This window comes from Salvia splendens, chromosome 16 (assembly GCF_004379255.2).
Source record: "Salvia splendens isolate huo1 chromosome 16, SspV2, whole genome shotgun sequence".
NCBI classification, from domain to species: Eukaryota; Viridiplantae; Streptophyta; class Magnoliopsida; order Lamiales; family Lamiaceae; genus Salvia; species Salvia splendens.
In genome coordinates this window covers 9,799,427-9,822,039 of record NC_056047.1, presented here as the reverse complement: position 1 = coordinate 9,822,039, position 22,613 = coordinate 9,799,427, and the positions used below count along the sequence as shown (strand labels likewise).

The 22,613-nt window shown below is 38.5% G+C and overlaps 1 protein-coding gene across 1 annotated transcript; it reads right to left on the bottom strand.

Moving 5' to 3' along the window:
• Nucleotides 1-7,831: 7,831 nt before the first annotated feature.
• Nucleotides 7,832-8,185, bottom strand: LOC121770151 (uncharacterized mitochondrial protein AtMg00820-like). Its single transcript, XM_042166942.1, has one exon. It carries the CDS (start codon nucleotides 8,183-8,185, stop codon nucleotides 7,832-7,834), a length of 354 nt encoding a protein of 117 aa, XP_042022876.1.
• Nucleotides 8,186-22,613: the final 14,428 nt, after the last annotated feature.

Sequence of the window (22,613 nt, the reverse complement as noted above, 5' to 3'; positions counted from 1 at the left end):
AGGATTTTACTCACCAATAAAACTTGATTTTGGTCCCACTAGAATATTTAGGTCATGTATCAATCGTATGTGTATTTAATGAGTAAAATCAATATAATAATGTGAGAAAAATAGTATTTTATGTATACATATATATTAATTGTGATATCTATTAAGAAGTACTCGATTCTGTTCTGTCACTTGCCGACTATCTACTTAGTGACAAAATTTTGTTTTTATTTTATCCCTTAAAATTAGTTCAAATAAAAACTGCATAAGATGGCCCCTATTTTTTCTGAGATTCATGCATCTTTATTCGTGGGGCCAAGTTATTTTTGAACATTGAGACCCTAACGGAACTTCAAGTCATAGTTAACAAAATTTTTGGTAATAGTTTATTTAAATAGATACTATTTCCTACATCACTAGGAAGATGACCCCTTTCTAAGGTTGTACATGATTTTATGCAACACTATTTTGTTTGTAAGTGGGAAAGAGTAAAGTAAGAGAGGGAGAGTAAAGTAGAGATAAATGTGTTTCCAATTTTTATAATGTGTCATCTTGGTTGAGACAAACCAAAAAGGAAAGTGGATCGTCATCGTTGGGACGAATGGAGTATATGATAGGGTCCTATGATCCTATTAAGTGTGATTTTAACAAATCTTTATTAATGTGTATCTTTAACACACTCTTGATGATAATTTGGGCACTCACTTTATAGGGGGGCTCAACAACTTGGTTTGACAATTGATTAACAAAAGACACTCATAAAATTTAATACAATACTTAATTCATGATTTATTGAAAGAATCTATGTTTTAACATAAGTAAATGGAGTATCTTTCTAAGCAATAACATTTGAAGTGTTTTCGGAGGCATCCAAGTGGTTAGAACTTTTTCTACAAGTAAAGAGGTTCATGAATCACACATAATTCCTCCGTTTCCCAAATATAAAGGCAAGAACATTTGAAAGTTAATAATAATTGAGATCCATATTAGAGGAAAAATCTTTCAAAGTTTTTCAAATTTGTATATGTTAAATTTATTCTACCTACACATCTTACGATACTGTTCCTCTGTTGAACAATAAGAGTCCATTTAATTTTACCATTTGGGCCGTTTGTTCGATAGAAATCTTATTTTACATTTATTATAAATGATAAATAAGTCTACATTTATTATAAATGATAAATGAGTCTCACACAGTATATTACAAAATTAATATATGTATACAGGACTTGCATTCTATTATTCAGTTAACTCACATTTCTCAAATTAGTACCAGAAAAGGGGCTTCTATAATAGTTCATAGATGGAGTATCATATAATAGGTACATATAATACAAAATGATATACGAATTTGAGATGCACGTGATAAAAATTTAAAACTCAAAAAGGTGTTGAAAACCTAGAGATCAGCAGTATAAGCATAAACAAAGAGGAACAGCCCTAAAGTGAGTGTTATGTCTAACTTTTGCATTTTAACTCGAATATGGGTAGTGATAAATTAATAATGTAAAGCAAAAAAACTCCTGATGGGAAACAAGGAATGAAGGGCAACAAAAATTCACTGACATATTTAAATGAAGCATGCGGCGGTGAAACAACAATGTCAGAAGGGATATATAAATAACATAGTTAAGGTTTGAGAAAAAAAAGAAAGAAAAGGAGATAAGCACATGCTTACCCCATTCTTGTAGGAAACTACATGTGCTTCTCCATACACTTGGTCTCTTACTCCTTAGACAAACTCACGAACCCTTTCTACATTATCAACGTTGAGACCATGTACATTACTCCCTTTGTCCGTGAATAAATATCTCACTTTGATTTGGCACATATTTTAAAAAATGTAAACAAAAGCGGATGAAAAAAGTTACTATATTATAAGTCCTACTATTATATAATCTATAATAAAATATGGATGAAATGAGGTAACAGAATATCAGGGTCATTTATAAAAAAATAGTAAAAATGAAATAGGAAGAGGAGGAGGCTTAAATCCACCAATCAATTCTTTTTAAAAAGTTTATTCCTTTATTGTGATGATATCTTAGACTTAGAGCATCCACAACCGTGCTCTTGCCAGCGGCACGGTTGTGGGCCCGGGCGGTACTATTCATGCCTGCTCTCTGGCAAGAGCACAACACCCACAACTGTGCTCTTCCGCAAGGACGAGCACAATTAATATAAAATTCAATTACACAAAAACATTTCCATAATATTAAAATTCATTTAAAACCCACAATAAATATTACAAATGACAAATAAAATTAAACATTGCATAATTAAAATCCTAAAAATTAAAAATTACATAATTAAAATCCTAAAAATTAAAAATTACATAATTAAAATCCTAAAAATTAAAAATGACACTACTCGTTGCCGAATTTCGCCCACATGTGGTTGATTAGGTCTTCTTGTAGTTGATTGTGGATTCGAGTATCGCGCATTGTGTGTCTTGTCTCGATCCTCTGGCCAACCGTCGTATGCTCGCCTCGGCGTAGGGGAGACCTCGCTGTTGAGCTTCCGGCTTCGTCCTCGTCGTAGAAGCTAGCCGCCCTCGGCCCTTCGTCGGCTATAATCATGTTGTGTAATATAATACACGTGAACATGTTGTTCGTAGTATTCTTGTTCTTCGCGTTCCGCTTCCGCCATAATATGGGTGAAATCCATTTGAGATTTTGAGTGGGTGATGAATGTGTTGATAGTTTGTATGAGAATTATGAATGAGAGATGAATGAGAGATGATTTGATGTGATAAATGGATGATGAATGTGTGTATTTATAGATGATTTTGGGGAAAAAAAAAATAAAAAAAATCAAAAAAATTCAGAAAAAACGGGAAAAAAACGGCTATATTTTTGGGATTTGGAAAATATTTTTTTTTATTTTTTAGCATTATTTATAATTAAATACCGATTTTTAAAAAAAAAATAAAAAAAAGTTTAAACACAACGGCTATGCCGTTGACGAATGGGAGCGCGCCACGTGTGCGTCCGCTGGCACGGACGTGCTCGATACATCGAGTAGCGCCGTGCCAGCGGCGCGGCTGCAGCGGCGGCGGTCCTGCGCCTTGCCAACGGCGCGGACGGCGGTGGCGTCTTTCGCCACCGCTGCGGATGCTCTTATAGATCTTGAATTCAATAATTTTATAAATACAATACCCACAACCATTTTTGCTTCATGCACTCCTAGGTATAAGTATTTTTGTAGGTGTAGGTCCACAATTACTGTAGTGTATATATAAGTGCACATGTATAGTATGGAGTGATTTATTACCATGTCTAATCCAACTTTTCCAAGCTTGTTGATTAATCAACAAATGTCCTCATCGACTACCAATTAATGGGCTTGTTAATGGTTTTCACCACCTAATACAAAACACTTTAATTTCAAGTGACTTTAATCATGTCTTTAATCTTTCTTGTTGATAGAAGTGATGCCAATACTATCATGTTCTTGAGATTGCCTAAATCTTCAATATGGCCCACTAATTCGTGTTAATCAAGACAATTGAGCCAATGGGAGGTCCTTACATGGGTTTAACACAAGATTATTTCAGACATAATCCTTTCACAACATAACATCAACACCATTAATTAAGCTTTTCTCACCATCCTTTCTTCTATTTTTTTTCTCAGCCATTACTTTGGAAGCATCCAAAAGGATTCCTAATAATGTGGCTTATTTTTCAAGTTGCAATCCCCCCTTTTTTGGATATGTTCAAAGCATATTTTGAGTTTTGTCCAAACAATGTGGGTATCAATAATTAATACTACAAGTCTCTTCATGTATTCCAAGCTACACTACCAACCTAATTAATTCATCTGATTAAATAATCAAGATCCATAAACAAGTAGTTGCGTTGGGTGGAGTTGCTTTAAAGTCATGTGAAGTGACTCCTCCATCTATATATTTGTACTTTTAAACACACTTACATAAATTTATAATTGTATATACTATTAGTATTAGTACGTACTACTCTAATTGGCTTTGTGTCTTAGGCCTATGTTGCCCCTATAGCTAGAATGTCTAATATAGTTTAAAACAATTGGGGGTGGGTTGGTCAATAAATGAGACAAATCAAATGTGATTGGATTTGTTTATAGAGAATGGACCTACTTAATTAGACGGCAACATAAAACCCTTGTTATACGTTGATTTGAAATACTATAGTTATGAGGCGCAAGCAGAAGCATGCCATGGGATTAAATATAGTAAACTTTGGTAGATGGGCATATGATATGATACTAGAATAAAATACACTTATTAGATGTACTAAAATTCATGAATTTTCGAGTTTTAAGGAAAGAAAAATAATTATTCTAAAAGATGAGCCATAGTAGAAACCTAAGGTTATCCATTCTCAAAATCAGTTAAGTGGAGTCTTCGCAATTTGAAACTCTAATAAAAACAGAAATTAAGATAATAATTTATATGCCTTGGTTAGATAGATTGGTTTTTAAATAAATGTATTTTTCAACAAAGCACCTTATGCCATGTGGACAACTTCTGGTTCTAGTCATTTGTCAGCAATTATATTAAGAGCATCCGCAATGGCGTCCGTCCCGGCGGACGTCCGACCGGTGTGCCAGACGTCCGCGCGGGACATCCGCCATTAGGCGAGAGAGGCACGGATACGGACGTCCTCTGCGGACACCAGAGTTCCGCGGCTTTCCCGGGACGTCCGCCATTACGTTGACACGACGGACGTCCCAATTTTTTATTTTATTTTTTATTTTTTTATAAAACTCTATATATGTTATGGAGATTTTTAAGGAGTTTCGAACATTGTAAATCAGTCATTCGGCTATCAGAAATTATATTTCCGGATGAATTTTCTACACAACAACTTTAATGGATATAAAAAATTTCCAAGAGTCCCCTTGGACCCCGCTACTCGAGACCGCTGCCCCCAAACCCCCGTCTAATTATAATGAATTCAAACAAGCCTGCACTCCGCACTTCCAAACTTATATGATGTCTCATTATGACAATATTGATCAATCAAGTTAATCCAATTACACTAAAATAACCAACAATATATACGGCTCGTTGAACTATGTATTTTTGTTTTAACTCATGTATGTTTTTTTAATAATTATGTAACTTTTTTAAAAATAAAGTGGTTACATTTTCTCCGTATTCGTGTCAAAATTTTAATTCCGTAAATTGTTTAATTTGGTGAATTTGTGAATTTTTATTATTGTGGGAAGTCCGTCGGGATGTCCTTGGGGATGTCCGCCACTGTGCAGTGGGAAGTCCTTATGACGTGGCATGAGGTATTTTTGGGATGTCCGCCGGGACATCCGCACCACTACGGATGCCCTAAGAAAACTCCAAACTTATACTGCCACGTCGAATATAAGATATACACATCAACATGATATAATAGTTTTATTTTTTAATTAGGATGCTTTAATAGTTTTGTTTTTTAATTAGGATGCTTTCACATTAGGATTAGTAGTGTGATTTGAAATCACTATTAGTGATCAAATTTTATTCACAAATGGAGCGGTCGAATTTTGTGGGAATATTATTGACTAGGTATTAGATTAAAAATGTACAATAAAGGGCATACATCTATCGACAAATCAACTAATTATAAGATTCAATTTATGCCAAACAAAAGAATCTAACTATATATATTAAACTATGCATAAATAAAACAATTATACATATGCATGTGAACGACTAAGTCTTACCTAGCTAGCTAGAGATAAGAATTATACTATATTCTACACCTGAAAACATGGTGACCTTACTTCAAGAAAAGAACCTTGGATAAACAAATCCTACAAGATTTTGGAGGCATTTATGATTTGGGCAAATAGAGCAAATACAAGTGGCGTACAAGTGTCTCGAGATCGACAACAAAATTAAATTAAGTAGATTAAATTTGGTAACGACAAGAAAATTTTCCCAACAAAAGACTACTGTAGTTTCAAGTGAATTGTTCTTTGTGCATTAGGTCATCCCCTAAATTTAAATATTCTTGTTTCAAACCATATATATAGTACATAGTATATTTTAGTGTACTTTCGTGTGTTGAGATGTCTATTATCACATAACCAAAAATGGCATCTTCTGATCTATCCGAATCATCAATAGTTGCATCTCCTTGCAAGTTGAGATTATTCCTTAAACTATTATTATTGGTTTAGTGTAAGCAAGTCTCCTCAAGACACGCCACTAATTTGGGGTGTTCGACAATATTAGTGACACTTTTGTAAATTCAATATTTACTCGGTATAAGCACACTATATATAGATCCAACATTTTTACATAGTACCAAAGTCGAACATTTCAAAACTGTAGAATACATTAAATATAGGAGTATATGTTTGTGTTAAAGTGTCAAACAACATCTCAAAACCGTTTATGAATTGGTATTGGTTTGATAGAATCTGTTAAAAGAATAAATTGTGGAAATGAAGAATTTATTCCAAACGTTCATCACCCTAATATTTATAGGGTAAATGAGAATATTCTAGTTCATCAATAAATATAAATTGGTATTCTACAAAGTTTAGGAACTATGCACCATTTAGGAACTCTCCATAATGAATGTTGGGCGGCATATTAATGTTGTCTCTCTTTCCAACACTTTCCAACACTCCCCCTCAAGTTAAGCAATGAGATCACACATTCTTAACTTGCCCAATACTTCACGGAAGCTTCTTGAGTCCACAGCCTTGGTTAGGATATCTGTCAACTGATCTTCAGACTTCACGAAGGGAAGTTCTACTATCTTGGCTTCTATGTTGTTCTTGATGAAGTGCTGATCCACCTCGACATGCTTCGTCCGATCATGTTGAACTGGGTTCTCAGAAATACTGATTGTTGTCTTGTTATCGCAGAACAATTTGCATGACTTATGTGAGTCCATGCTCAATTCCGTCATTAGCTTCTTCAACCACATGATCTCGGTTAGCCCACTCCTAACCCCTCGAAACTCTGCTTCAGCACTTGACAAGGCTACCACTTTCTGCTTTTTGCGCCGCCAAGTGACAAGATTCTCTCCTACAAAGGTAAAGTAGCCAGCAGTCGACTTTCTATCATTCGGATTTCCAGCCCAATCAGCATCCGTGAAACCATGAATTTCTAGGTTCCCATGTTTTTCGAACACAATCTCATGTCCTAGTGTCCCCTTTAGATATTGAACTATCCTCAGGGCTGCTTCCCAGTGAGTTGCTTGAGGTGCATGCATGAACTGACTGACCACTCCCACAACATAAGCGATGTAAGTCCTGGTATGGGATAGGTAGATTAACTTCCCAAGCAGACATTGATACGTCGTTCGGGGAGTTGACTCGGCCCCTTCAACTATCTGCAGACTGTGATTATGTACCATAGGGGTGTCGGCTGACTTGCAATCTAACAATCTTGTTTCTGCCAATAAGTCGAGCACATATTTTCTCTGGCTGATGAAGATTCCCTCTCTTGACCTTAATACCTCTATCCCCAAAAATTACTTGAGCAAGCCCAAGTCCTTCATCTGAAATTCTGCAAACAAATTTTTCCTTAACTGATCAATCTCATCTGCATCATCTCCTGTAAGTATCATATCATCCACATAAATAATCAAGCATGTTGTATTCCCTTCTCTCTTCTTCAGAAATAGTGTGTGGTCGGAGTTGCTCTGCTTGTACCCATACTTCTTCACCACTTCTGTGAATCTCCCAAACCATGCTCCGGGTGACTGTTTGAGCCAATATAAGGTCTTCTTCAGTTTACACACCTTTCCTCCTTCAAACTCCCCTGTGAAGCCTCGTGGCGCCTCCATGTATATAGGTTTTGACAACTCCCTATGTAGGAATGCATTGGTCAAGTCAAATTGGTGTAGTGGTCACTCTCTGTTCGCCGCTATAGAGAAGAGAACTCGAATGGTACTCATCTTCGCCATAGGTGAGAATGTTTCAGCATAGTCAACTCCATAAGTTTGGGTGTACCCCTTTGCTACCAGCCTCGCCTTATATCGTTCAATCGACCCATCTGGCCTCCTTTTGATGGTGAATACCCATCGACATCCCACGGTATGGATTCCCTCAGGTTTCAGGCAAACTTCCCATGTTTTGTTCTTCATTAGAGCTTTCATTTCCACCAACATCGCCTCTCTCCAATGGACGATTTTTATGGCTTCCTCTGTTGTTCGAGGGAGCTCTTCTTCTTCATATAGCGCTTCTGCGAATGCCCTCGCCATCTCACTCAGTTTCGGCTTTGCCAGATTTGCCACAGAGTATCAGTTTCTCTAGTTAGTCTTCTCTGGGCTATAACGCTTAGGCGGTACACCACGAGTGCTCCTTGGAGGGTGTATGTATCGCCCTGTGTCACCGTCGATTTCCGCATCCTCTTCCACACCAGGATTGTTAGGGGTAATAATTATACTATCTGAGCTAGTTTCAGGAATTACCTCAGATATCACTGGATGAGGACATAACTGCGGTGTAGGCAGCTGAGGAGGCCCTACGGCGGATGTGATATGCTCGGCAGTGGCTGTAACATCCCGAATTATAGGGCTCGATGAAAGGTTTGGATATGTGGTGAGGAATAGTAGTTAAGTTAAACCGTAAGGTATAAATTTGATACGAAATGCCGATTAGTCAATTTTCGGCAATTTCTTTTGTCCGTGTAAAATCATAAATCGAAGCTAAGGGCTAATAATTTTATAAATTATAAATCATGGCCTAAAATAATTGTAAATAATGTGAGGAATTATTTTGAGCCATTTGAGGGTAATTGGAATTTCTATCGCCGATTATTTCGGGTTTTTTTGCAAAATTGATTGTCGAAACATTTGAGGTTTTGGACGGGAGTAATTTTAGATTAAACTAGAATTAATGTGCTACTAGATGGTATATAGAATTCATAAATGTGGAATCATATGATATGGAAATAAATTAGCACAAGAAATGAAATTAATTTAACTAATTAAATAACTAGAAATTAAAAGAAAGTTCTAGAAAAGTTGTCACCTATTATTATCTATTACGCTTGACTTCTTCTTTATTGGGGAAGGAGGATGAAAATCAGAAGCCATGGGAGAAGAGAGAACCGTGAGTTCTCATGGCAATCCTATTTTTCAATTTTTCGTCGAAATATCGATCCAATCGCGTAAATGTTATGGAATCAATATAAGGCATAGAAGCTTGTAACACGAGTCGTGCAAAAATGAATGGACCTAGAAGATAGCGAAGGATCAAAAGGTGAAATAGGCTTATGTTCATAAGCCTGCGAGGTAGCGTATCCTCTCTATGGTTTTCGATTTCTTTGGTGGAGATGATGTGTGCTATAATGTGATTATTTGTGCGATGATTAATTAAATAATGTGATTAAATATGCTTATAATTTAATATGTGGATTGTTATGATACTTATTAATTTTAATATGAATGATCTGCAGAAATAATGGTACGAATATGAATAAAAGACAATGGATATGATATGCAATGAAATGTAATAAATTATGAAGACCTGAATAATGTGAAATATGTCTGATAGATTATGAAAAGATATCTGAATGTATATGAAAAAGAAGTGCTCTGATAGGTAGAGCCTGAATAAAATGAACACAAGAGAATAATATGTAAAGGTTATAAAAGTATATACTAAAAGAATGTTTGTGAATCCGCATCTGATTCTGTTTCTGATCTGGTCTGTGTACCCTGCCTGAAACCAAGCAGATATTGGGGCTATATGATAAGATGAGAAAAAAAATATCTGATGACTTGTGAATAAAAGATCTGTAATCTGTAATCTGTGCTATATGATAAAAATAAGATAAAATAATATCTGATGACTTATGAATAAAGATATGTGATCTGTGATATATAAAATAATATTTGATAACTTGGAAATAAGGATCTGTGACCTGTGATATATATAAAATAATATCTGATAACTTAGGAATAAGGATCTGTGATATGAGATATATAAAATAATATCTGACGAATTGTGAATAATGATCTACGATCTGTGATATGTGATTTGTGAAAAATGATATATGATGATATGCGAAATCTTGAGAAAACCCAGAACTATAAGATACAATGAAAATGTTGTAGTGTAGGAAGAAATAAGTGAGTCTGTTATCAAGAGACCATAAGACATATATGACAAGAAATATATGATGAATATGTGTGGGTATCTGAACAAGTATGCTCTGGCGTGGAAATTATAAGAATTTGGAATATATATATATATATATATATATGTATATATATATTGTAATAATAATAAATCAAGATGATAAGGAAATGATATTCAGAATGAAATATCTGCAGAGACATAAGTAAGAAATATGGAAAAGTTGTATGACGAAAGTACAGATAAGTTTGATATAATGAGATTGTAGGAAAATTTGGAAATCAGTGAAACTGAAATAAAAACAAGCAAAAGATTAAAAATGAAATAACATAGTTATTATAGTTACTATTGTCTTAGCTGAGAGGGTTGGGTTTTGTAGTTTGGATATCGCTACTGGGCTTTCGAGCTCACTCCCCCTCCTTTTTCCCCCTGCAGGTTAGAGTTGATATTCTGTCAGTGGTGTTGAGCAGCTTTGCACATCTTTGACGGGTCACTGGTGGTCAACTTGGTTTAGTGGTCGTCGCATGTTGTGTATTAGTTAAATCTTTAATCTTCCGCTGGATAAATATTAAGTTTTTTTTAAATGTAATAGATTTTAATTGTTCTTTTAAGCTAAAAAGAAAAAGGAAAACTTCAGCACGGGTTTTCGATATTGAAACGTGACATCACTTATTTGGTAGGTTTACCTACCCAGTAAGGGGTGTTACAGTGGCACTAGCTTGCTCTGTTGGATCCACAATTGAGTTGCCTGACTGTGGCAACACATCCCAACTAAGGGGTCTAATGTTATCACTCGGATTCTCCCCCTGACTAGTACAACTCTCCCCCTGACCCCGAGTTTGGGTGTGGAAAAAATACTCACATTCCAGGAAGTTACAACTCATGGTTGTTATTATTTTTTTGGAAACAGGATCATAGCAACAATATCCCCTTTGATTAGTCTCATATCCCAAAAACACACACTTAAGCGCACAAGCAGAAAATTTACTTCTTTCATGTTTGGGAATATGAACATAAACAGAGCAACCAAAAACTCTAAGCAGATGTCTGGGGGTTCAGGAATTTTAGCTAGTGTTGAAAGTAGTTGCAGGGGTGTTCGCATACCCAAGATTTTAGTAGGAATGTGGTTTATTAAATACACTACAGTAGCTACAGCTTTGGGCCACAAAAATTTTGGGACATTTGAATCAAAAAACAGGGCTCTAGTGACCTCTAAGGCCATCTACAATGGGGCGCCCTAAGGCGCGCCACATCATCAGTTTTATCCTCCTACCCCCACCTGCAGTGGAGCGCCCTAAGCCGCGCCCTATGCATTTTTTAATTGAATATTTAAATAACTACAAAAATTGGGAAAAAACTTCAATTCATTTATAAAAATTAATACATTACAATACGAATTAAAAAATACGCAAACTCAGCGACGGCGGTTACGGGCTTACACTTCCTCAATCATGTCGTTCATGAGCTGAGCATGGTCTTGTTGGTTGCGCATTGAGGCCTGTCTAGATAGAACCTCATTGAAGCCCGGCGGTAATCCTCTAGCAGGGGGCTCTGTCGTCGTGCTGGACGAGCTAGATGCACCGTCATCATCGTTCCACTCGATGATGCTCCCACCTTCATGCTCGACTATCATGTTGTGCATGATTATGCACGCATACATGACATCGACGATGACTTCCTTGAACCAAAGACGAGCCGGCCCTTTCACAATTGCCCACCGTGCTTGGAGCACACCAAATGCCCGCTCGACATCCTTCCGCGCCGACTCCTGCTTTTGCGCAATTAAAACCCTCTTCTCACCAATTGGGCAGCTGATCGTCTTCACAAAAATAGGCCACCGTGGGTATATGCCGTCGGCCAAGTAGTACCCCATGTGGTATTGGCGCCTGTTGGCAGTGAACTCGATGGCCGAGCCGTTGCCATTGCATTACTCGGTGAAGAGGGTGGATGAGTTGAGGACGTTAATGTCGTTGTTCGACCCGGCTACGCCGAAGTAAGCATGCCAGATCCAGAGCCGATGGTCAGCGACGGCTTCGAGGATCATCGTCGGGTGGCTGCCCTTGTATCCACTAGTGAATTGGCCTCTCCACGCCGTCGGACAATTCTTCGACTGCCAGTGCATACAGTCGATGCTCCCTAGCATCCCAGGAAAGCCGTGCGCCGTCTCGTGCATCTTCATCAGGCCCTGGCAATCAGTGGCAGTCGGCTTGAGCAAATATGTGTCGCTGTAAGCCTCCACAACTCCCCTACAAGATCTCCTCAGGCACTCCCGGCCTGTTGTATCCCCGACGTGGAGGTACTCGTCGAAGATGTCCGCCGTGATGTCGTAGGCCAACTGACGGATTGCAGTCATGCACTTTTGCAACGGTGTAAGGTCGGGTCTGCCAATGTCGTCTTCCCGATACGTCATGTATTCATCACGTGAGACAACGTTCGGACAATGCTGAGAAAAAGGTAACGCGGCGGCGGAAAGCAGTCGGTCCCCACCATGGTTGATCGGCAAAATAGTCTGCAACTAGACGTTGGTGAGCTGCCGCGTGGTCAGGTTGGACAGACGTCCGACGTCGAATAGGCCTGTGGATCTGCTCCGCTGCCGCCGCCGCCTCCTCGCGCTGCATTTCGACTAAGCATTCCGTCATGGCCTCTTCAACGGCTGCATCTAAGGCTTCCGAGGTTGAACTACCTGACTCCGAGGAATTGGTGTCATCGTCGTGGTTCATTTTGGTATGCGAGAGAGGTAGAAATATGAGAGATGAGCGAAATGAGAGAGGCGAGATGTTCATATGAACAAGTGAATGAGAAACGAGGTTTAAATAGATAAAATTCAAAAAAATCAAAAAACGCGTGCCATCGTCCGCACCCATCGTCCGCCTAGCCCACAATGGGGCGCCCGATGGCGCGGACGATAAGCCATCGTCCGCGCTTCTTCAGCGGACGATGCATCGGGCGGGGCGTAGGGCACGGACGATGGCGGGCACCCACAATGGAGGCATCGTCCGCGCCCGAGGACGATGGCCGCCATCAGGCGCCCCATTGTGGGTTCCCTACGACCAGTCTGTTTTTCCGTTTTGCAACTCCATTTTGTTCAGGGGTATAAGGGCAAGTTGTTTGATGAACTAGACCTTTACTCCTAAAAAACTCTGTCATTTCTTTGTTAACAAATTCTGTACCATTATCAGACCGGACTATCTTAATTTTGGTTTGGAATTGTGTTTGAATCAAGGTGAAGAAAAGGGTAAAATTTTCAAAAACCTCAGACTTGTTTTTCAAAAAAATATATCCAAGTTAACCTAGTGCAATCATCAACAAATATGATAAAATACTTAAAACCATGGTCACCAATAATAGGCACTAGGCCCCACACATCAGCATGCACTAAAGAAAAAATATCTTTAACCCGTGGATCACTAGATTTGAAGGATTGTCTATGGCTTTTGCCAAAACACAAGATTTACAAGAAATGTCTTTAAATCGAGAAAATTTAGGAAAAAGTATTTTAAGATAACCCGAGGATGGATGTCCCAATCTGCGGTGCCACAACCATGCTTCTCGATTAGCAGATCCGTGAGCAAGCATCGCGGTGCCACCTTGTTGAGTAATCTCATCCATGTAGTAGAGGCCTTGACGCTCAGTGCCACACCCAATTATCCACCTCGTCTTGATATCCTGTAATACACAGAAATTTGGATGCATTAGCAACGTACAATTCAGCTCTTTAGTCACATGACTAATAGACATGATTTTATGCGACAATTTGGGCACATAAAGACAGTTGGAGAGTTTTAGGGTTGGTGAGATTTCGATGGTCCCACTCCTACTAACGGCTGTTAACTCCCCATCGGCGGTTTGAATTGAGCTTTTTGTGGCTTCGTCAAACATGGAAAAATCATTTTTATCATAGGACATCGTATCTGTAGCACCACAGTCAAATATCCACCCACTCTCCTTAGGGTCATTTTGTTTTTGGGCCATACACGCAATAGAAATTTTTTCTAGGGGTGTAAATGGGTTCGGGGTCACATATGATATTTCAGATAACTTTGGGGCAGAGTTTTGATTTTTCACATGCTTAGGGATAATTTGCACATATTTATTTCTACATGGGGCATATAGTAAATCAGATGCATGAGGGGTATAATTTTAACATCACATAAATGTGGGGGACCTTGTTGCAAAAAATTGGAGGATTAGGGCTATTAAGCCCTAACTCGTTACCTACATATGCGACGCCCCCTTTTCTCTCAGCGAACGCCGCCTCTCCGATCACCTCCGTCTCCTTCCCACGTCTGCCGCCCCCACCATTCCGGGAGTCCCCGTCTCATGTTCTCCCACGAGGATTGGTAGCCTCTCGGTTGCCTCCCGTCGGGAATAATCCACCGCTGCCGATGTTATCCATGTCGATTGCTAATCGAGCTTTCGCTTTCTGACCTTCGTCCCACCATTCGGGAAATCCGACCAAGAGAAAGCATGATTCTCTGGTATGCTTCTGCTTCCCACAATGAGAGCACCACAATTTTGATTTATCTTGTTTGAATCCTCATCCCTTTCGGTTGGGTCCGACGGCGCGTGGCGGTGGTTGTTGGTTGACACGTTGCTGCTGCTAGGGTTGGTTTCGGGCAGTGAATCCTAGCTCCACACCGCCCGATAATAAGTCGTCGCTAGCTGTTCCAGTCGGGGAATCTGAGTTTGCTGCCGGCGACATGATTTTGAGCAGGGTAGCTTCTCGTTTCACTCGCCCGTATGCGGTCTCGGCTGAGGGCAGGGGATGCTCTTTGAGGATATCACGTCGGATTCCGTCGTATCGTTCGTTCAGTCCGTTGAGGAACTTGAACAGACGTCTTGTTCCTATGTATGTTCGGAATTATCCGACTCCTTTGTCACAACAATCAAACCGGCGATTCTCACACCGATCTATCTCAATCCAGATCCCATGGAGACGCCGCCAATAAGTTTCGAGTCCTTGTTCTCCTTGCACGATCATACTTGCTCTTTCCTCCAAGTCATATAACAGGTACGGATCAGCGGTGCTTGCAAACGTGACAGACAAGCTTTCCCACAGGGCCTGAGTGGTTTGGTGGTGTGCGAAGTCGACGACGATATCAGTTTCGATATTGTCTATTATCCAAGAGAACACGATCATGTCGGTCTCTTCCCATTCAGTATAGCCTTTCGCCCCTGGTTCCAGAGGCGCAGGTATACCTTTGAGGTGCCGAAGAGCTCGTCTACCCACAACGGCTATCCTCATTAGTTTCTTCCAGAGAGGGTAGTTTTCCATTAAGTTTGACCGCCAGAGTAACGTTCTTACTCATTCTCAGTCTTGACTCGTTGTTGTTGTTGGGCTTTTCTTCATCGTCTGAATGATCTGCCATGGCCGAGATTTGGTATTCTCAGGTTGTGATGAATCTTAATCTGAGACTTTCTCTGATGCCATGTTAAAAGAATAAATTGTGGAAACGAAGAATTTCATTCATTCAACTTGTATATTCCAAAAGTTCCTCACCCTAGTATTTATAGGGTAGATAAGAATATTCTAGTTCATCAATAAATGTAAATTGATACTCTACAAAGTTTAGGAACTGTGCACCACTTAGGAACTCTCCATAATAAATGTTGGGCGGCATAATAATGTTGTCTCTCTTTTCAACACTTTCCAACATAATCGATGATTGATGTATATAGTGGCAGATTTATGGATGATAGGGTCAGTTAAATTACCCTCATCCCGAAACATTCACTTTATATTTTTCTGTGTTTTTTGTATTTTTATTTTATTTCAGCACCTTTTGTCTACCAGTGCCCTTGGACATGTATCCATATTATTGGCATCTCTTACCAACAAAGTTGCATTTCATCGTCAGTTTTCTACTTTAGCTTTTCCAAGCTTTACCTCCTCCATCTAACATTGTTAGTGAATATCCGAGTATGTGAATCGTGTGATGGGTCAAGAACCGTCTGATGGGAGACTATCCAAGGATATTAAACTTCGGACAAGTTAAACAAGTACAGCGCGCACGGATCAAACCTTGAAGTGACATGGTATAAACCAGGTGGCAAAGCACACGAGCCCTCAAGAGAAAGAGAATTTCACATAGAAGATTTAATTCCACATCTTCCAACTATGATAGCGAATAAGCAGAGGATAAAAACCAATATTTTACAGAGAGCAGATTGGCTACGAAACTCCAACCCTGTGATAAAGATAGTTGATGTCCAGTCACTCACCATTTAACTACACTAAACAAACTTATTTGTCAGTCTGATAAAGGTAAATTAGGCTATAAAAAAGTTGGAATATTACTCTACGTGTTGCTCTGATATGCAATTGATCACTTGATATGATCCCCAGTCACTGTATCAATGAACCAGTTCTCACTCCATAAAGAAAAGAATGATTTGCAAGTAAAGGTAATACTATATTTTTCAAATTCATGGCAGTAGTATCTGATTCATTTGAAACTGCTCCATTCCACCATCTTTACATATTTAATAAGAGAAATGGTTGCACATGAAGATGAATTTCAACACAGAATGCAAAGTTTTTCAGATGGAACAGTTCTTATATAGATTTTTCTATAAAAACTGAATTCATCTGTTCCCTTAGACACCGATACCTAAAAACACTTCATCCTATAAATTTCTAGTATTGTTTAAGTCTCTAGTTTGCACTAGACGAAGCAACGGATCTTGTTCTAGTAAAGGAAGATAGGATACTTAATAAATCTAGTTGTGTAAGGAAAGAGTGTTTTGCAGCAGAAATCTCGGTTCCATATTATCAGCTGTGGAGAGGAAAATATCTTGAGTTTCTCTATGCAAACAGATCATTTGCATGAACCTCTTGAGAAGGTTCAAACAATGAGGGGCTTCTTGGTATGATGAAATGGAATGAGGAGGGAATGGAATGGAGATGGGAATGGAATGGGTTTGTGCTTGGTAAGCACAAGGAATGCAAAAGGAATGGAATTGTTATTCCTTGTGTTTGGTAAGCACACATTTCACACACTACACACATTTCACACACTTCACCCACTACACACATTTCACACACTACACATATTTCACACACTTCACACACTACACACGTTACACACACTACACACATTTCACACACTACACATTTTACACACTACACATTTCACACACTACACACAATTCATACACTACAAACACTACTCACATTTCACACATTTCAAGCATCCTATTTTTGAAATTTTTTTCAGCTTTTAGATTTTTTTTTCGATCCAAACCGAATCGAAAAACTACAATTTTTCAAAAGTTGTGTAGTGTGTGTAGTGTATGTAGTGTGTCTAGTGGGTGAAATGTGTGATGTGTATGTAGTGTGTGAAGTGTGTGAACTGTGTAGTGTTTGTAATGTGTGTGTTGTGTGAAATGTGTGAAATCTGTGTAATGTGTGAAGTGTGTGTAGTGTTTGTAATGTGTGTAGTGTTTGAAGTGTGTGAAATGTGTGTAGTGTATGAAGTGTGTGTAATGTGTGAAGTGTGTGTAGTGTGTGTGTGGATTTTTCAATTATTAAAAATTTTAATTTTATTATAAAATTGTGATGATATTAAATTTAAATATAATACAAAATAATATTTATATAATTTTGTTAGAATTTAAAATAAGAAGAAAGGATTATGAAATGGAATGGAATGACCATTCCTTAGCTAAATGGATGTAATGACTATTTCCATGTGGAATGGAATGGTGATTCCTAAGAAAAAAATTTACCAAGCAAATAAATGGAATGAAGGTAGGAATGTCATTCCATTCCATCAATTTGTTGTGCCTTATTCAATCTGGATCGGATGGATTTAAATTAGAGTAGTGCTAAATGGTCATATTATGGCCAGCCATAAACTTAAAATATTAATAAAAAATTGTACATTTATTGCTGATTCACTTTAATTTTATTTCATCTAGATAGCAACAATTTGTTTTTGACTATATTATCGTTGAACATGAACACTCTAGTAAATAACAAAGAGAAATGTAACCCTCTTTCAATTCTTTTATGTTGATTTCATATCACTTTTTATATTTTTATTTATTATTTTTGTATTATTATTTAAATTTTGTGTGAAATAAATTTTAAAGTTATAAGTAAATTATTATGGAGAGAGAATGTTGTAAATTTAAATTTGAAGTAAAAAATTAAGAAAAGGGTAATTAAGTGAAATTATCTTAGCACTAACTATTACTATTAATTTATTGCATTGACTTTTATAATTATTTACAAAAATGTCATTGTGTGGCTAGCCACATTATGGCCGCATAGCATTACTCTTTAAATTATATGAATAAACAACCTCCCTAGCATACTAAGAGCATCTCCAATAGCAAATAGTTCAGCCATAGCCCAGCCACAAACTCCTCTGCCACATCATCAGCACTAAAATCCCTCCTGCCACATCATCAGGACAAACAACTGGACAAGCAATAGTCCAGCCATGGCCTAGCCACATCATCAGCACTAAAAACAAATAATTAACTATCACACTAAATACGGAATTCCACTTACGACATAGATACGGGAAAATGCAATAATAATATTAAAATTTTAAAAAGTACATAAATTTAAAAAAAAAGTCCATTAAAAAATTACATTACAAAAAAAAACTCCTAAACCACGCACGAGCCCCCCCCCCCCCCCCCCCCCGCCTCCGCCTCTGCCTCACTCCTCGTAGTCGTCGCCGCTATCCGGGACCCCCAAATCTGCGGCATCTAAGCCCGCGTCAGAGCCCCCACCTGTGCCGCGGTGGGATTCAAATCCTCTCGCATACTCACGAGCACTGCGTGGAAAAAACACTTCTCCTCGGGGTCAGTTGCATTCTTCCATTGATCTATGATCTGGATCATCTAAGCCCGCGCTTGTTGACGCGCCAAGAAGACGAGTTTATCTGCCGAGCTGTCAACAGGGGGATGCCGACTGGACCTCCTGGGACCTCGAGCGAGCCTGTTGCGCCCGCCTTTGACCAACCGGGCGAGTGAGGCGAGTAAACGCGGGAAGGGACGGGGTCTCCTGAGCATCTTCGGGGAGGTAGTGGGAACCGCCGCTACTGCCGCCGGCGTAATCACCGATATAGTTCAGGCGTTGCTTCTTCGGTCAGCCAGCAACGACACCTGCTCGAAACTTCTCGGAGTCCATTAGCACCTCGTAGCAGTTCCAGTAGGTGAAGTCCTTGTAAAGGCCTGGCTGGGGGAACTGTTTCTCTGCCAGCCTCCTGCAGTCCTCGTCAGTTTGACCGCTGGACTTCATTCGGAGGGCGTTGGTGTACAAGCCCGAAAATCGGGAAACCCCAGCCCGGATTCGGTCCCACCTCCTCCCCGCTGCGTGGCCTCCCCTCCGGGCTAAATGCCTTGTAGGCTGCTGCTATTTTAGCCCACAAGTTGAGGATCCTCTGATAGTTCGAGGCGAGGGGGTCATCGCAAACACTGACCCACGCCTTGGACAGCGTGACGTTCACCGCGTCTGTCCACTTCCTCCGTACCTCCGGTTGCGACGACTCGCCGACCACCTTCTTCCCCTTCTTCTTCTTGGACGCGCCCCGACCCCGCCCCACGGGAGTGTCCGGTGCCCCGAGATCTATACCCAACTCCTCTAAGGAGAAGGTCTCAATCCCCTGGAACTGCGTCTCCGCTGGGGTCGATATGTACGAAGGAGCAGTACCAAAATCAAAGCTGGGGCGATAGACGTCAGAGCCCCCGGCGTCCCCTGCATCCCCGCCCTCCCCGGCGTCCCCATGCATCCCCGGGTACCCCCAGCGTCATCTGCATCCCGGGTGCCCACCCCGGCATCATCGGCATCCCGGGTTGCATCCCCGGTACCCCCTGCATCGCAGGACCCCACGGCATCCCCTGCCATCCCGGCATACCACCCCCAGATGTCATCCTGGGCATCATCTGCTGCCAAGGGTACATGTTGTTGTAGTACCCGGGCATCTGACTTCATCCACCTCCCACGGGGACCGTGGGAGTTTGAGACCCGCTCGTCCCTAAAGTTGGCTCGTTGTTGAGATCCATTTCCCGTTGTTGCTCTTGTACAAAAATTAAGATAGAGAAAGTACTCGTTAAAACAAGTGGTGCGAATGAAAATGACTTGCAAATCGCGTATATATAGAGTTCCGAAAATAAAAATAAAAATAAAAAATCCGCTCGCTGGTCGCTCGCCGATCGGGAGGCTGCAATAGAGGCGAGCGGATCGGCGAGTGCCCGGGAATCGGCGTGCGCTCGCCAAAATTCTCGCCGATTTGGCGCTCGCCGGCTGCAATTTTTCGGCGAGCGCCAAAAATCGGCGAGCCGGTCGCTCGCCTATGATTGGAGTCTTGGAGATGCTCCCCAAGAATAATAGTATAATTCATTAGAAAAGAATTAGAACTCTCAAACATCATCTTTTTTATAGTTTATTTATGCAGATTTGAATTTCTGAAAGTATATTTCATGCTTGCTTGTGCTTATTAAGATATCAATATCACATACTCCTTATAAAAATGATTAAACTTCTGATTCTGATTTCAACCTATCAAATTCTACCTTCATTAAGACTAATAAAACTCATTACCTAGCTCATAAGGCAATAGAGAGTTCATCAACATACGCAACTCAGATGTCAAATCTACTTCAAACTAATCAGTTCGATGCAATAAATCATTTCACTAATCAATTGCACATTCGTATAAACATTTGAAGCTGAATTTTAGTAGTTGAGCACACCTCAAATTCGCCGCCGACCGTAGATCCACGGATCTCCTCGCCAAAACACAATTTGACCTACAAATCTCATTCAAAATTCATGAAACTTGTGCCGAGAAAGGGCAGATCGATTTAAGCAGCGAAATCCAACAAACCGCATCGATTATAGTAAGAAATATAAACAAATCGATTCGCAAATGCACATTAAACACACACACAATCTCCTAACGAGTACGATAATTTGTAGAATAACATATGCATTTGGGGAAAATGAGAGTCCAGCAGCATGTAATTAGTTTACTCATGATTTTCGAAATACATATGCAATGATTATGATTGCAAATTCCGATCAAATTATACAAAATTAAATGATTAAATAATTTAAATTATTGGAGGGTAATTACGCTATGCGAATATGTGAACTATGAGCAGAACTAAGTAGTACCATACTCACTAAACAATATGACCTAGGCCCAACCCATAATCACGTTACTAAGCCCATCTAAAATATAATCAACAAATGATGGCGATATTTTTTAAGACAACAAATTTATTTATTGCAGCCACATACCAGTTGAGGTTTGAAAATAACAGTGTACATCGGGCGAGTGATTAATTGTTAACTCACTTCCTAATTGCTAACTACAACTAATTTAAGACTGTAAGATTTGTAGAGATCTAGTGGTCTACAAATTGCCATGAGTAATTTTATTTTATTATTATTTAAATTTAAAAAGATAAGAAAACTACTAAAATTAGGGTTGTTGTAGATCAAAATGTCAATATAGTGGGTTAAACATATCAACACGATTAATTGCATATGTCAACATAATTTAATATTGACATTGTATATGCATTATGTTGACATATTATCATAGGTACGTTGACATTTACCTGGTACTCGAAAAATACCAAAATTCAACTTTTTTTTCCTTCAAATTTTGACATCGGAACATATGCAAGTGAGATCTCGTTAGAATCCTTATAAAATTATCTTTAATTTGATATATTTTGTGTAAAAAATAATATAAATTGAGATAGTTATAATCATTTAAAGTTTTGAGATAATTTTTAAAAATTGGTTATAACTAATTTTTTGTTAATTGACAATAATACCTCTATTGACATTTTCTGTGCATCGTATTGATATTCGTAAATGAATAATCTTATCCCTTGATTTAAATTGTAGTTAGCAATTTAAGAGGGAGTTAGCAATGTAACACACCCCGTACATCACATATATAATTGGTATACTTTTCTAGTTATATCACATATATATTTCTTTGTACTGTATTATTTTTCTTAGATTTAAAATTTATATTTGTTTGACTATTTATTAGTATACAATTTTAATTAATTTATACAGTAATAAGTAATAATAATAAATAATATTAATATTTTTATTAGTACGTTATAAATCAGTAAATATTTTTAAATTATTAACACAATTTATTATAATACTGTAATAATAATTATTATTATTATAACTATAATAAAGTATATTATTATTTAATAATCAGTTATGATTATTATAAACAATTATTTACATTATAAATCATACTAGTAAATATTATTATTATTGATAATTTTGAATTTTATGAATTATACTATATAATAATCATAATACCAATAAATAAACTTTAATTGTATAGTTATATTTTCATCATAGTACTATTAAATTATTTATTATTTCTATTATTATATTATCAATGAATAACTTATTAAGAAATTATTGATGAAAATTTTAAAACTCTAAATAGTAGTACTTTCTCCGTCCGCGAATAGGAGTCCCGTTTTTCTATTTTAGTCTGTCCGCGAATAAGAGTCCCGGTTCACTCTTACCATAAATGGTAATAT

Excerpts from the sequence above, each read along its gene's own strand:
- LOC121770151 (XM_042166942.1), bottom strand. The coding sequence starts at position 8,185 with ATGGCGAGGGCATTCGCAGAAGCGCTATATGAAGAAGAAGAGCTCCCT.